The following is a 16941-nucleotide window of genomic DNA, read 5'->3' as shown; positions in this document are numbered from 1 at the left end:
TCTCCTTTCTCCAACACATTTAAATTGTTCGCCTCTCCTGAAAATATTTCCGTAAAACACCATTTGAAGTTAGGAGAGCCGTTTTCTGGTCATTATTTGACCAAAAAGAACCAAAACTACCCCATACATTGTTTACAATTCGACCTAATAGCAGTAAAAAGCTGTTATTCCACGCGAGATAAAACTTTGCTTGAATACGATCCAGTCATCGTTTTTAAAAGGCGAATCTGAGGGGATCTGGGGAAGACACCGGGAGCAGGGGTGTGAGTCATAATCATTAAAAACAGACAAGTGTGGACGAGGCCACCGTTGTGCCCAAGGCAACGAGAATCCCTTTTTTGCCGTCACTGTGAGCCTGCGAAGAATCGGCGAACCCGTTCGGATCGCTTCGCTTGCCGAATTTCTCCACGCTCCACATTAGCCTGTTCCAGGCGTTCAGATAGTAGAACGCGACCGAAAAGTTGACGAGGAAAACAATCGAGGGCAAACTACTCTCGTTTTTTCCCCTCGTTTTCGCGTCATCAGTATGGAATTTCTGCGCTCGTTTCTCAGACGTCATTTCGCGGGGAAACCAGTGATAATATCGTGAAATGTCGGCTGTTTTCTCAGGCTAAAAAACGCGATTAATTTTGAAAGAATGCAAATCACGTGAGAGTTTCAGTTTTTTACAACTTAATGGCCTTTGGACATACCCATTACCGACAAACACATAACTAATCTGTTTTATCAGTCAATTTTTATCTCACTGTGATCTGGCTAATTGCTGTCGGTAAAGCAATAGGGTCTAAAACAGTTTTTGGTTTTACGCCACTTCAGCTAACTTCTGGCTAAAGATTTATGACAAAAAAAGAGGAGATGTATACCGGAAAAATTCTAGTTTTAGCACGTTTTGTTTCTGTATTTTATACACTCAAACCAACAAGCTGTTAGCTCTGAATTTTAATGATGTATTTCATGAAAAAACAATGTTTTAATTTATTCCTTAAATGGTCATTTTTTTGTCATATTCATCAAGTGATTCGTCATAATTGTTTTACCCTGGGTACAAGAGGTATTTTTTTGTTCCGTAATTCTTAATAGTTCGCGGCGAGTTTTTATCAAACCGTCCGGACAGTTTTTGTTTTTATTATCCTGGGTATTTTGAGAACGAACGTGGAAATCAGGGTATTATATATTGTTCTCAAACTCATTAATAATTCATTCAGAAAATACAAAGGAAATTAATGTTTAATGAGTGTTTGGAAATCGGATGAGACACTGCTTAGTATTTGCATCCTTAATTTCTCCTTCAAAAATGATTTTGTTTGAGAAGAAATATCAAACATTCGACACAGTGTTTCATCACCAGATGAAACACCTCGAAGTTCGTCAAAAATACTCCGCTGCGCGTCGTATTTTCAACTCTCTTCTCGGTGTTTCATCTGGTGATGAAACACTGCATCTCATGTTTGACATATTACTTCTTGTTGAAACGTTGAAAATTAACATGCTGAAACTAAATTAGTAAAATATTGGACTTCAAATAAACGAAATTAAGAAATAAAAGCTTGACAAAATTTGTATTACTTATTTTCAAAAAAATAATTACATAAATTTGTTTCTTAAATGACCATTTCTTTGTCACATTCATCTTTGTTCTTGTCCAAGCGTTGAAGAACTTCATCTGGTTGACCATCTCTTAGCTCTTCCCTTTTGCTCTTGCTTGGCTGAAACAGCATTCCAGCAAAGCTTCCTTTTCTCTTAAAGTATCGAGCAGCTGCCAAGATTGCCAAAAACACCACAATCATCAAGACACTGATTACAAAAGCACAGATCATTAATGAGCATGGTCCCACAGTGTCCACTATTGTGCTACCCACAGATAGTGGAATCAACATTCCACCGGTGCTTGATGTGACTAGAAAAAGAGATGCTGTCCTTCCTGATACAGTCACAAAATTCTCTGCCCAGCTTATGCCAGCTGGGAAAACTGAAGATGTTGAGATGCCAAAAATAACTGTTCCTACCCACAATTTTGTTGAGTCTGCAGCACTGCAATCGCCATCTTTGATCTGTGAAATTAGTACAGCCGATCCCAACACACAGCCAGCCAAATCTAAACACAGCATCTTGGATGGTGGAAGGTATTTTGAGATGGGTACTGCTGCAAGCCGTGCCAACGCAAAGCTTCCCCAGAGGCCAGAATTTAAAAGTGCTGCCCCATCCTTGCTCATCTTTAAACTACTTCTGCTACCAAATACGAAAATATATCCTCCATAGGCTTCTTCTAAACCCGCATAAATCAAAAGAAACACAGAGAAAAGGGACAAAAAGGTGACTCTGTACATCAAGCTACCCTGTTTGGTTTTCGGAGCATCCTCATTGCTTGTTTTTGTGTCCTGTAAGCTGCATGATTTGATGAAAACAAATACTAAGAATCCAATACCTGTGATTGCAAGAGGAAATGCACAGATCCAGAAGGCCCATGTAACAGGAAAAGTATTTCCACTGGAATTGCTAAAGCACAAGTTATTTGAACTGTCTCCTATGCTATTATTACTGGCACATTGACTGCTGTTGGTATTGACACAGTTATTTGTAGGGACAATGTTCTCTTGAAGGAATGGTTTAGCTGTGAGTGGAGCTATGAAACAACCAAGTGCAAATAAAAAGTGAAGAGCTTGCATGTATGGTCGTGATTTCTCTCCCCAAACATTTAGCAAAAGTACATTTCCACCTGCAATAAAAAAAAAAGAAGAAAAATGATGTAATATATTGAGAACATAAATAGTACAGAACAAGCATGGAACCAATTGTCGACAGCTATTTGTTTCCAGTTAGACAAAATACAAGTAGCTTTCAACCACTTTTTTGGAGCAGCATGCAAACACCCAATTGTGCAGACCCTAATGTATGATACATTGATTTTGCAATGTATATCTTGAAGTTATGAATATATGAAAATTATATATGTGAACTACGGAGTGAAGAATTATGTGAAGGATGTCGATTAAGATCATCGCAGTTACATATGCAACTTTTGCAGTTGCGAAAAGAAAGCCTTCAGGCTTTCTTTTGCGATGATCTTCCTTCACATAATGTATATCTGACAAATTTGGGATCTCATCTGAATCAACATTTAATTATCATAGGTTTGAAAGCCCTGCACGTACTCAGTAGTACATAAGTCAGTTGTACAAACATCTATTTTTAGCTGTGATAACCAACTTGAGCCACCAGCTACTAGTAAGGGAAAATTAAATTCTACCAAGTCACCACCTTTATCCTCAGGAGATCAGAGCAGACAGAATGGCTAAGTAGTCAGCGTGATGGAAAAAATAATCCAAATAGAACATAACAGGATTATAAAAACCCCAACTGGCAGGAGGTAACCATTTGGTTATTTACAAGCATGGCCGAGAATTTGAACTCAGGACAACCAAGAACAAATCCAGCATTGGAATGGCCAGAATGGGACTCAAATCCAGGTGCACTGGATCTTGTGAGTCTGCCTGGGCCACTGACCAGTATTTTACTGAACATGGCACTGGTTAGTACTGTACAAAATGGTTTTTACTTATGAGTCTGTGTACAAAAAAGTGAGTGTGGCTTTCGAATTAAAAGCTCAGTACTGACCAGTAATTTACTGTTAATATATAGTACTTTATATCATGCTGCACAAGTTGATTCTTGAGTCTGTGGATTAAAAATCTGATCGTGTCACCATTTCAATGAAAGCTATAAAAAAAACTTAGATGTGCTTTCCTCTTGTGGTCTTCTTTGCCTAGAATTTTTCATTAGGTTACCACACTGAGAGTGAACTACATATGTACGGGGTTACTGTAAGTTTAAAAAGACTCTTAGCCTGTTCCAAGCGTTCAGATAGTGGAGAGCGGTGCAGAGTAAAGAAAGCGATGAAAAGTAGAGGAGGACTGGGGAGAGAGGTACCTCTCCTCCTCCCTCGCTTTTATTTTTTCGCGCTCCTTTTTACTTCGCACCGCTCCCCACTATCTGAACGCCTAGAACAGGCTAACAGACTCTTGAAACATATAACCTAATAAAATTGATGGTAATTAATACAGCAAATCCCAGGGGGGGAACTCGGGATTTCAAGTGACGGGGATGATGGAAGGATTTTTTTGGGTTTGAAATTTTCGATTCCGGGATTTTTTGGGGGCGAAAACTTGGTTTGGGTAGCTTGATTTGAGTAGGGATTTTTTGGGGGTATTAAAAAGAATCAGATGAGGGAAAGGATATATTCAGAAGGTATGATGAATAAACAAACACGAGTGTTCAATTTCCAATGTTTTTCTTTGTGTTATAGCATTACCCCTTTCTGGAACTTTTAAGGGCCACAAAATCGGCATGGGATTTTTTTGGGGTCAATTTTTGGTCCAGGGATTTTTTTGGGTTTTGCTGGAAGCCCTAGGGATTTTTTTGGGTCTTGACTTTTGGTTCCATTCGATCATCCCTTGAAATCCCGAGTATCCCCCCTTGGCAGCAAATAAAGTGAGCTCAAGTTTTGCTTACATGTATCAATCGCTCCAAGGCCTATTCCCAACAGTGCGTATACGATAAGTAAACCAACCAGAGATGTAGCATATGGCAAAACTATCATCATGGCAGTGCTCCAAACACAGGAAAGTGACAAGACTCCATGGCCATTATACTTATCATACAACCAGCCGCCAATAATGCTTCCCACAAGGTAACCAACTGAGCGTGACATAAACACGTATGACATATTCTCTAGTTTGGTACTTGTGTGGCAGGCCAATTCTATCAGGGTAGGTCCATAGATGGCCACACATTCACCCTGTAAATAAATAAATTAAAACAAATAAGATGCAGAGCTTTAAATATCACCTTAAATAACAGCTAAAGATCTTATCAAACTTGGGAGATGTTTATTTAAGACTTTGCTGAAAAATTCAAGTGAGTGCAGCAAAGAGTTCAAGACTCTGAGACAGAATTGAAGGAAAATAGGAAAATATGAGACTTCAAGACTCATAACAATTGCTTTGGAGACTGGATCAAAATTTTCCGAGACTCATAATTTTCAAGATTAACCATTGCAAAATAAGATGTTCAATGAAGAGGCTTCTCAATTTAATAATCAAAAGAATTTTATCGTTAATTGACACATTAGCTTCAAGTTTGAATTTCTAAATCTCCTTTGGTGGAACGATCTTATGCAATAATTTTTCATTTCTTTCAACACAATCTTGGCCAGCTGCCTTAAACTTTGCACCAGACGTAATTTTTAACATCCAGAGACAAGTAAAGAAGTTGACAGGACTGTTATTCATTAGAGACCCAGGAGCAGTTAGTCGAGTCGGTAGATATAAGGAATTTAACTACGTACACTCAACCCAACTGACTACCCCAATGTCTTTGATGGTTTTTTGATGACATTATGTCTGTAACTTATATTAATCAACAACAACAACAAAAACAACAATGGTAGGATTGGGGCTGGGCTGAAGCTGTTTGTGCTTTTGTAGTTGTGCATTCCGTTGTTGTAGGGTGACTAATTCGGCTTTCAGGCGGGCCACCTCTGTCTCGCGTTCCAGAGCGTCATTCTCGGCTCCTACCCGTGCAATCTCAGCGGTTAGTGCAACTACGTCTTCATTTGGGGCACTGGTATTGGTCTGAGTCCCCGAAAAGGGAGTACTGCAGGGCTGAACTTGGTTGGTAGAGGGCAAAACGGGAGCCGTCTGTGGCTGGTACTAAAACCTGTCCTGAAATTCATCTTGGTCATCATCAACATGTTGCCCCTCGTGCATTCCTGCGTAATCACGAGGAATACGATCTCGCAAGTGATAAGACATCGTAAAGGCTAAGACGGAAGGAAAGCTAAAGCTAAAACTAAAACTAGCCTCCCCGCAGATGTCCTTAGGGGTTCGTTTGTCACGCATTCATTTCTCCCTAAGCAATGCTGACAGTAGACGCCTTTACTAGAGTGTAACTTGAGCTAACAAACACGTGAGCGAAAGGGCACCAATAGCGATCGGGAAATTAACTGTTTTGAAAGGCCTTCTGAAACAAAACTATTACCATTATATTTGATTTTAATGAACAGGTGTTACCGATTAAAATAACAATAAACAGCTAAATTTAAGGAAATGAAGATATAATGGAATGGTATAATTAATTATTATTATTATGTTTCTTTCGTCTTTCAAGTGCTTGCAAAACGGTTGACCTGTTAGCCAAGCCTGCTGATATGTGAATCAGCATTTTTGAATCGAAAACAGACTCTATTGTGTGTCCTGATCCCGACGTTGGTAGGGTTTTCGAGCTAGTTTTTCTCCATTTAATTGTAAAGACATACACCAAAGTTCACCCAACTTTTGCTAGCTAATTTTTATATTTGGTTGTTAAAGAGAGGTAGATAATTTCCCCTTCGCTACTAATCTACATGGGCAAACATGTACAGCCACTGGCAAATTACAGTCCCCTTCAGTTTGATGGAATTATTAAGTTCTCGCTAAAAGGAAATTGTTTCCTACAAGCAGAGGTTTCTATCTGGCATGGCTTTAAGCATTTGCGAAGTTGTTCGCATGGCTTGTCTCGCGTAGTTGGTTTATTTAAATACTAAAAGGCATGCCAAACAGAAAACTGACTGGTTGAGAAAAATTATTGTCACGTAAAACACCTGTAGAGTGCCGCAGGATCTAAAAGATCTACAAGATCAACAGGATCTACTATACTTCCTACAGGGCAATTCCATTTCATATAGGCTTACAACCCCCTCCCGCCTCCCATTAATGAAGTACGGGAAGGTGGGGGGTGGTAGCCCCCACGCAGGCGTTTTGAGGGGAGCTCGTTTTTCATTCCTCCCTTAAAAACGCCTGCGTGGGAAGCTAGGGGGGTGGGGGATGGGTTGTATATTAAATGAAATAGCCCACAGGACATTCACACTCCTGTTGGTCTCTAATGTTGCTAAATTTGGGGACACGCACAATTTCGGAACATACTTTCAGAGGAGACAATCAATAACTCACCAAGCCAAAAAAACTAACAAATAGACAAACTGTCCTTGCTGCCCGCACTGATGAAGCAGAATACCTTGCGGTTGCCCTTGGTGCATCTTCGTTAGTAAAGGAGATGGCAGCTGAACCATCTGTATTTCTTGAGAGCTGCGCATCATTAGCTTTCGAATTTTCGATACACTCATCTAATTCATTACTTTTGTCGTCCCAAGTGTTAACCATCTCCGCCTTAATAATTTCATCCGTAGCTTGGTCCGCAGCTAAAGATGACAGAAAGATTCTGAGTTACCGGGAAGACGTGGCAAGATAAAAAGCGTGCCCCTCGCGAGTACCCTAAGGTGTGGCATTGAAAAGGGGGAAATTCGTCAAAGGAAAAAGGAGATAGGTCCTCCTATAACTATACATAAGTATTTCTCTAAATCAAATACTTTCTCATTTATTATGACAAGTACACTTCTATTAGTTTGTAGTTTGACCCCTTCGTTTATTTCCGACGATTTTCGTCTTGACAGGGAATCCAAGGGATTTCAGCACACTCACGTGCCCAAGTTAAACCACTGGTTACCCAAGCTACTTGGAAGTCGTCACATTGCGTAACAATTTTTTCTGACAAATGTAAGAGTTTGTTTGGGAAATGTAACGATCGTACAAAACAGTTCGAAATATATGTGAAAGGAATTTAATGAAGAACGACTTACTTCGTCTATACTTATGTTTCCGTGGCGTTTTGGGCCGTTTCAGAGTGATTTTAGCGAGTTTCAGGTTCATATGGTTTTAAACCCCAGAGTTTCCTCTCCAACTCATCGACTCTCCATATATTGCGGAACGATACTTCCCATGGAAGTGAGTAATAACTGAAACATGCTGTCAACGGATGTTACAAGATATCCCTTAGTATGCGGTTTAATATTGTGTTCATATGTATTTTAGAGGCCATACGATTTGCGTTTAATATTAAATACTGATTTATCCTGTCCACTTCATTCCCTGAGGTATACTTACGAAAACGCGTCAGAAACATTAAACAAAAAAGGGTTACAACCACTATAAGTTTTCCTTTATGCTACTCAAAAATCTTTTTTAGGAAAATGTGTATTTTTCGGACTTCTATTTCTTATGCAAAACAAAACCAAAACGGCAAGGAAGCACACATTACACTCTCACTCCACGGTATAATCACAGCTGTCCTTGGCTGCCACTGGCCAGGCGCGGATCCACACCGGTTTCCACCGTTTTACGGAAATCGGTCAGATTTTTCATAAAGAAAAAACATTCCAAGTTGCAAAGCTTCATCCAAGGTAAATGGAACTGGCTAATATCCTGTCTGAATGACTCAGAAACCCAGTATTTATCCTAGATTGCCCCCTGGACCTGTTGAGCCAGACACAACAAGTCTTTGGATGGATTTGTTTTCTTAAGACTCAGTTATTTCGATTATAGTGACTTGAAATTGTTTGCCACTTTCATATTTGAGGTCGATTTTTCGGAAACATATCTCATGACAAGTGCTGAAAATTTCTGGGGGAGGATACCCCCACAACCCCCTACAAGGCTCGTGCCGTCGGCACTCGCGATAATGCCCCTTCCGTTACAAAAACCTAGCTACCGCTCTGTATAGCATAATCAACCTTTTGAACAACCTGGGCCTGTCTGTGAAACGGCACCAAAATCCTTGTTCTGGGCCCCCACCTGTGTACCAGGTTTTTGAGTATGGCCATGATTTTCCTTTAAAAGAGTCATTGCCGATTAGCCAATCAGGACCAATAAGGTTAAAGGGATGTGCATTTCCAATCATTCGTTGAGGCCATTGGGGGTCCAGAACGAGGATGTATATCTGCACTGCTTTGCAGATATTACTTATGTCTGCAACATAGGCAGCCATGGCCAATTCCTAAGAATTCGCAGAAAGCTGAGGATGTTTTTCAAAAGGGTCATTATAAAAGTAACAAACATTGGGTCCTATTGAAGAACCAATCCCATAAGGACTTTTGATGGGTCTGTGACCCACTAGAGCCACTTTTTTGGTTCTATTTACTAAGCAGGCAAAGGTAAAAAAGCAACCACTTTTTACATCGGCACTAAAGGAGTGTAAGAAACAACACGGTTCCTGACGATTTCCAATTATACAAAATTTTGACCTGGGTCTTCGTTTTCTACACACTCCCCGGTGTGTAGAAAACGAAGACCGCCCTCAAAATCACTTGGAAACTGCTTTTAACGACTTCTAGACACTAAAGGAGTCTAACAAACAACACGGCTTCTGACAATTTCCAATTATACAAAATTTTGACCAGGGTCTTCGCTTTCTACACAATCCCCCCGGTGTGTAGAAAACGAAGACCCTCCTCAAAATCACTTGGAAACGGCTGGAGACTGCTTTTAACGACTTCTAGACACTAAAGGAGTCTAACAAACAACACGGCTCCTGAAAATTTCAAAACGAAGACCCCCCTCAAAATCAGTGGTGGCGTCGTGAAATGTCGGCTGCTTTCTCAGGATAACAAACCCGATTAATTTTAAAGGAATGCAAATCACGAGACAGTTTCAGTTTTTAAAACCTTAATGGCCTTTGGACATATTCATTACCGACAAACACATTACTAATCTGTTTTATCAGTCAATTTTTATTTCACTGTGATCTGGCTAATTGTTGCCGGTAAAGCAATAGGGTCTAAAATAGTTTTTGGGTTTAAGTCACTTCCGCTAACTACTGGCTACAGATTTGTGACAAAAAAGGGCAGATGGAAAAATTCTAGTTTTGGCCCTTTTTTTCTGTATTTTACACTCAAACCAACAAGCTATTAGCTCTGAATTGTAATGATATATTTCATAAAATAATAATACATAATTTATTTCTTAAATGGTCATTTCTTTGTCATATTCATCGAGTGATTCGCCATTATTGTTTTACCCTGGTTACAAGAGGTATTTTTTGTTCCGTAATTCTTAATAGTTCGCGGCGAATTTTTATCTAACCGTGCGCAAGGTTTTTGTTTTTATTATCCTGGGTATTTTGAGAACGAACGTGAAGTCAGGGTATTATATATACTGTTTTTGTTGAAACGTTGAAAATTAACATGCTGAAACGAAATTAGTAAAATAAACGAAATTAAGAAATAAAAGCTTGAAAAAATTTGTATTACTTATTTTCAAAAAAATAACTATATAAATTTGTTTCCTAAATGGCCATTTCTTTGTCACATTCATCATTGTTCTTGTCCAAGCGTTGAAGAACTTGTACTTCATCTGGTTGACCATCCCTTAGCTCTTCCCTTTTGCTCTTGCCTGGCTGAAACAGCATTCCAGCAAAGCTTCCTTTTCTCTTAAAGTATCGAGCAGCTGCCAAGATTGCCAAAAACACCACAATCATCAAGACACTGATTACTAAAGCACAGATCATTAATGAGCATGGTCCCACAGTGTCCCCTATTGTGCTACCCACAGATAGTGGAATCAACATTCCACCGGTGCTTGATGTGACTAGAAAAAGAGATGCTGTCCTTCCTGATACAGTCACAAAATTCTCTGCCCAGCTTATGCCAGCTGGGAAAACTGAAGATGTTGAGATGCCAAAAATAACTGTTCCCACCCACAATTTTGTTGAGTCTGCGGCACTGCAATCACCATCTTTGATCTGTGAAATTAGTACAGCCGATCCCAACACACAGCCAGCCAAATCTAAACACAGCATCTTGGATGGTGGAAGGTATTTTGAGATGGGTACTGCTGCAAGCCGTGCCAACGCAAAGCTTCCCCAGAAGCCAGAATTTAAAAGTGCTGCCCCATCCTTGCTCATCTTTAAACTACTTGTGCTACCAAATGCGAAAATATATCCTCCATAGGCTTCTTCTAAACCCACATAAATCAGAAGGAACACAGAGAAGAGTGACAAAAAGGTGACTCTGTACATCAAGCTACCCTGTTTGGTTTTCGGGGCATCCTCATTGTTTGTTTTTGTGTCCTGTAAGCTGCATGATTTGACGAAAACAAATACTAAGAATCCAATACCAGTGACTGCAAGAGGAAAAGCACAGATCCAGAAGGCCCATGTAACAGGAAATGTATTTCCACTGGAATTGCTTAAGCACATTAAGTTATTCCAACTGTCTCCTATGCTATTATTACTGGCACATTGACTGCCGTTGGTATTGACACAGTTATTTGTAGGGACAATGTTCTCTTGAAGGAATGGTTTAGCTATGAGTGGAGCTATGAAACTACCAAGTGCAAACAAAAAGTGAAGAGCTTGCATGTAAGGTGGTGATTTCTCTCCCCAAACATTTAGCAAAAGTACATTTCCACCTGCAATAAAAAAAAAGAAAAATGATAACATTGAGAACATAAATAGTACAGAACAAGCATGGAACCATTGTCGACAGCTATTTGTTTCCAGTTAGACAAAATACAAGCAGCTTAAAACCACTTTTTTGGAACAGCATGCAAACACCTTGTGTAGACCCTAATCTATGATATACTGATATGCAATGTATATCTTAACAAATTTGGGATCTGGATCAACGTTTGTCAAAGGTTTGAAAGCCCTGCACATACTCAGTAATACATAAGTCAGTTGTACAAACATCTACTTTTACTTCTATAACCAATCTGAGCCACAAGCTAATGGGGAAAATTAAATTTTATGAAGTCACCAACTTTACCCTCAGGAGAGGAGGGAGAATGGCTAAGTAGTCAGTGTGATGGACTCATAATCCGGTGGCCCAGGCAGACTCGCAATCTGGCACTCCTGGATTTGAGTCCTGCTCTGGCCACTTGCTGGATTTGTTCTTGGTTGTCCTGAGTTCAAATTCTCAGCCACACCAAATGGTTGCCTTCTGCCAGTTGGGGTTTTTAATCCAGGCTGTTATATGTTCTATTTGGATTATTGGTTTCTAATTATTTAATTGGAGTGCCTGTAAACTGGTTAGCTAATTAAGCTAACTGCACTTACCACAATAAACAAACCCTATACGTGGCACTGGTTTATTACACTGTACAAGATAATTTTTACTTATGAGTCGGAATACAAAAACCTAAAGTGTCTGTGGCTTTTCAATTAAAAGCTCAACACTGACCAGTATTTTACTGTTAATAGAACTTTATATCATGCTGCACAAGTTGATTTTTGAGTCTGTGGATTAAAAATCCAATGGTGTCACCATTTAAATGAAAGCTATAAAAAAAACTTAGATGTGCTTTCCTCTTGCAGTCTTCTTTGCCTAGAATTTTTCATTAGATTACCACACTGAGAGTGAACTACATGTATGGGGTTATTGTTAGTTTAAACAGACTCTTGAAACAGATAACCTAATAAAATTGATGGTAATTAATACAGCAAATAAAGTGAGCTCAAGTTTTGCTTACATGTATCAATCGCTCCAAGGCCTATCCCCAAAAGTGCTGATACGATAAGTAAACCAACCAGAGATGTAGCATATGGCAAAACTATCATCATGACAGTGCTCCAAACACAGGAAAGTGCCAAGACTCCATGGCCATTATACTTATCATACAACCAGCCGCCAATAATGCTTCCCACAAGGTAACCAACTGAGCGTGACGTAAACACATATGACATATTCTCTAGTTTGGTACTTGTGTGGCAGGCCAATTCTATCAGGGTAGGTCCAAAGATGGCCGTACACTTCCCCTGTAAATAAATTAATTGAAACAATAAGATGCAGAGCTTTACAGATCACCTTAAATAACAGCTGAAGATCTTATCAAACTTGAAAGATGTTTATTTCAGACTTTGCTGAAAAATTCAAGTGACTGCAGCAAAGAGTTCAAGACTCTGAGACAGAATTGAAGGAGAAAGGAAAATATGAGACTTCAAGACTTTGAAGCCATGGAGATAAGGATCAAAATTTTCCAAGACTCATAATTTTCAAGGTTAACTATTCTTTCATAGCAAAATAAGATGTTCAATGAAGAGGCTTTTCAATTTAATAATCAAAAGAATTTTATCGTTCGACATATTAGCTTCTCGTTTGAATTTCTAAATCTCCTTTGGTCGGTAATAATTTTTGCAATAATTTTCATTTTTTTCAACTCCATCTTGGGCCAGCTGCCTTAAACCTTGCACCAGACGTAATTTTTAACATCCAAAGAGAAGTAAAGAAGTTGACAGGACTGTTATATACGATACATTGATCATTATAGACCCAGGAGCAGTTTATGAGTCGGGTCAGTATATATAAGGGTAAAAACTCACTACTCTCAACCCAACTGACTGTCCCAAAGTCTTTGATGATTTTTGTAATGACATATGCCTGTAACTGAATCATAGTGGCTTGTGCGTTCTGATACCGACATTGGATAGGGTTCTGCAAACAAGTTTTTTGCCCGTAGTTACTAAAACAAGGAATGACCTACAATGATCTACAATGACCTACAATGACCTACAATGACCTACAAAGATCTACAATGACCTACAATGACCTACAATGATCTACAATGATCTACAATGAGCTACTATGAGCTGCTACGAGCTAAAATGAGTTAACATAAGCCCTACAATGAGCTAGAAAATGACAGACAATGATGTTTGTCGTGTGTCACGCTTGGACGTGACACTAGCCCCATGGTATTAAATTGCCAAGCACATTTTGAAAAGGCGAAACAAAAATAAAGCCTGATTTCAGGTAACTTGAGAAACTTGAAAATAAATTATTGCAATCGCATTTTTACCGGTAACACTATTATACCCTGTATTGACGGAAGTCATCCAGGCACTCCCTTAGTTGGCCTAGATGGGTATGGGCCGCTGAGCAGGATATGGATTTTACTATTTAGCGTTACAAACAGAGCATCTTGTTGGACCGGCAGCCACTTACTGTAAATGATCTGATAAATGCCCACTCTCAAATAAACGCCTCTTATATCTAATAAACGCCCCCCCTTATGCTGTTAAGTTAGTATTAAACGCCCCCTGTCTAATAAACGCCCCCCTTGAAAATTGCCCCCAAATACTTGGAAATGGCGAAATAGAGCGAAATCAATCAATTTATTAATTTCATTGCTTGATTATCATCAGTTTGTGTATTATGTCATGTTCAATTTCTAGATAAGCCGTCAGCCCGCAGTCAAGATTCTGTTAACACAAAAACGTTTTTAGCCGAAAGCATACTGTATACAGTTATGTTGAGTTTGTTAAAATAAGTTACGAGAATAAACGCCTCTCTCTTTTAAATGCCTCCCATCTATTAAACGCCCCCACTTGGACCGCTAAAATTAAATTAATGCCCCAGACGTTTATTAGATCATTTACCGTACAGGGTCTTATGATGTCTTATACAGGCCAGGGTACTTAAACAATTTTTCTCTTAAACAGGGTCAGAATTTGAAGGCCTCATTTGTTCATCTATACCCAAACGTCCCTTGAAGATCCCCCCGGATCGACTGTTGGGGTGACTGTGTTTGTTTAATTTGTTTGAAAAAAAGACAACACAAAACACAACTAACGAGAAAGGTTGCAAGGGATGGTTTTCATTATCATCATACATGTATTATAACACTGTTAATTTATCTCCAAGCGTAATAATTAGAGATGCTGTCATCATTTGGGCTGTCATGCAGTAGACTAAACGCGATACATTTATGCACACATGTCCCCTGATCTTTTTTTTCTTTTTTTGTCTTTTTCTAAAATCTTCATTTTAGCTTATTACAGGGATCTTAAAAGTATTTTCAGGTCCCCTCGTTCAGTCATTGTAGGTCATTGTAGGTCATTGTAGGTCATTCCTTGTTTTAGTAACTACGGTTTTTCGCCATCTTAATTATTGCAAAAACCAACAACAAAGTATACCAAAATTTTATAGTTTGTTGTTGAAGGGAGGTAGATAATTTCTTCTTTGCTACTAAGCTACATGGGCAAACAGCCACTGACAAATGAGAGTCCCCTCCAATTCTACGGAATTATTAGTTCCAACTAAAAGAAAATTGTACCCTACAAGCAGAGGTTTCTATCTGGCATGGCTTTAAGAATTTGCGAAGTTATTTGCATGGCCTGTCTCATGTAGTTGGTTTGTTTACGTGCTAAAAGGCATGCCAAAAAGGAAACTCTGCTGTTAGAGAAATTGTTAGGTAAAACACCTGTAGAATGCCACAGGATCTAAAAGATCTACAAGATCAACAGGATCTACTATATTTCCTACAGGGCAGTTCCATTTCATATACAACCCCCTCTCGCCTCCATTAATGAAGTACTTTGAATTGTCCTCACCCTTTGGAAAAAAGCTTATTTTCCCCCAAAGGTGAAAAGCGCCCAGGAAAATGCACTGATGAACATACTACCTCCCCGCAGAAAGTGTAGGGAGGTGGGGGGTGGGGGATCACAACTTGGCCTCTAATGTTGCTAAATCTGGGGAAACGCACAATTTCGGAACATACTTTCAAAGAAGACGATCAATAACTCACCAAGCCAAAAAAAGAAACAAATAGACAAACTGTCCTTGCTGCCCGCACTGATGAAGCAGAATACCTTGCGGTTGCCCTTGGTGCATCTTCGTTAGTAAAAGAGATGGCAGCTGAACCATCTGTATTTCTTGAAAGCTGCGCATCATTTGCTTTCGAATTTTCGATACACTCATCCAATTCATCATTTTTGTCGTCCCAAGTGTTAACCATCTCCGCCTTAATAATTTCGTCCGCAGCTATACGAGCAAAGAAAGATTCTGAGTTACCGGCAAGACGTGGCACGATACAAAGCGCGCCCCTCGCGAGTACCCTAAGGCGTGGCGATGAAAAGGGGGAAATTCGTCAAAGGAAAAAGGAGATAGGTCCTCTTATATCTATTAATAAGTATTTCTCTAAATTAAATACTTTCTCATGTTATAAAATCATTTCGATTTTCACGTTTTAGGGACAAAATGGGAGCATTTTTTTTTTTTGGATCTCTATCCTCCCCTCCCCTGTTTTTAGATAGATCATGACAACCTTGTTCCCAGGGTCTCTCTTCATCCTGACCGAGGGCCGATTTTGAAGTCTTTTTTATTTCACCTTTATTTTAATTATTCTTTAATTACGACTAGTGACCAGTACACTTCTAGTAGTTTGTAGTTTGACCTCTTCGTTTATTTCCGACGCTTTTCGTCTTGACAGGGAATCCAAACGGTTTCAGCACACACACCTAAGTTAAATCACAGGTTACCCAAGCTACTTGGAAGCCTTCACATTGCGTAACAATTTTTTCTGACAAATAGGCCATTTACAGTTATGGATGGAAGCGAGGCTGACGGTGAGCTTGTTTTGATACAAACCTTCCTGCATTATTATGTAAATCAAGTTATTCTTATGCTTACTAGTATTTTTCAAGAACAATTTCCATAACAAAGCAAAGAAGGTTTGTATCAAAACAAGGTCACCCTCACCCTCGCTTCCATCCATAACTGTAAAATGGCCTATTGTGAAATGTAACGATTGTACACAACAGTTTGAAATATGTGAAAGGAATTTAATGAAGAACGACTTACTTCGTCTATACTTATGTTTCCGTGGCGTTTTGGGCCGTTTCAGAGTGATTCTAGCGAGTTTCAGGTTCATATGGTTTTAAACAGTTTCCCTCCTCTCCAACTCATCGACTCTCCATATATTGCGGAATCATACTTCCCATGGAAGTGAGTTGAGTAATAACTGAAACATGCTGTCAACGGATGTTACAAGATATCCCTTAGTATGCGGTTTAATATTGTTTCCATATATATTTTAGAGGCTAAACGATTTGCGTTTAATATTAGATACTGATTTATCCTGTCCAGTTCATTCTCTGAGGTATACTGACGAAAACGCGTCAGAAACATTAAACAATAATTACGAAGTGCGTCTACTACGAGTGAGTGAGTGACTCATTTGCATATCTCAGTCCCTGCAATAACTCGTGGTACGCTCGCGCGTACCCACGAGTTAAAAAGGGTTACAACCACTATAAGTTTTCCTTTATGCTACTCAAGAGTCTTTTTTAGGAAAATGT

General features: G+C 39.2%; 2 protein-coding genes across 2 annotated transcripts; both read right to left on the bottom strand.

The window, feature by feature from the left end:
• Positions 1-1171: 1171 nt before the first annotated feature.
• On the bottom strand, positions 1172-4785 carry LOC140927153 (sodium-dependent glucose transporter 1B-like). The gene is made up of 2 exons (XM_073376805.1): positions 4510-4785; positions 1172-2716 (listed from the first exon to the last, which is right to left on the bottom strand). The coding sequence occupies exons 1-2, from the start codon at positions 4721-4723 to the stop codon at positions 1602-1604; spliced, it is 1329 nt and encodes a 442-aa protein (XP_073232906.1). The 5' UTR covers positions 4724-4785; the 3' UTR covers positions 1172-1601.
• A 4915-nt stretch (positions 4786-9700) lies between these two features.
• On the bottom strand, positions 9701-16448 carry LOC140928938 (sodium-dependent glucose transporter 1A-like). Its single transcript, XM_073378743.1, has 4 exons — positions 16445-16448; positions 15390-15605; positions 12336-12621; positions 9701-11276 (listed from the first exon to the last, which is right to left on the bottom strand). The coding sequence occupies exons 2-4, from the start codon at positions 15597-15599 to the stop codon at positions 10153-10155; spliced, it is 1620 nt and encodes a 539-aa protein (XP_073234844.1). The 5' UTR covers positions 15600-15605; positions 16445-16448; the 3' UTR covers positions 9701-10152.
• Between the last annotated feature and the right edge of the window lie 493 nt (positions 16449-16941).

Source organism: Porites lutea, chromosome 2, assembly GCF_958299795.1.
Source record: "Porites lutea chromosome 2, jaPorLute2.1, whole genome shotgun sequence".
Classification (NCBI taxonomy): Eukaryota; Metazoa; Cnidaria; class Anthozoa; order Scleractinia; family Poritidae; genus Porites; species Porites lutea.
Note: the sequence above shows the minus strand (reverse complement) of the source record. Positions and strands in the feature narration are given on the sequence as shown.

Excerpts from the sequence above, each read along its gene's own strand:
- LOC140927153 (XM_073376805.1), bottom strand. The coding sequence starts at position 4,723 with ATGTCATACGTGTTTATGTCACGCTCAGTTGGTTACCTTGTGGGAAGC. Across the intron at positions 2,717-4,509 it reads CCTTGGAGCGATTGATACAT|GTGGAAATGTACTTTTGCTA; the intron begins GTAAGCAAAACT and ends TTTTTATTGCAG.
- LOC140928938 (XM_073378743.1), bottom strand. The coding sequence starts at position 15,599 with ATGGTTAACACTTGGGACGACAAAAATGATGAATTGGATGAGTGTATC. Across the intron at positions 12,622-15,389 it reads TTGTTTCTTTTTTTGGCTTG|GGGAAGTGTACGGCCATCTT; the intron begins GTGAGTTATTGA and ends ATTTATTTACAG. Across the intron at positions 11,277-12,335 it reads CCTTGGAGCGATTGATACAT|GTGGAAATGTACTTTTGCTA; the intron begins GTAAGCAAAACT and ends TTTTTATTGCAG.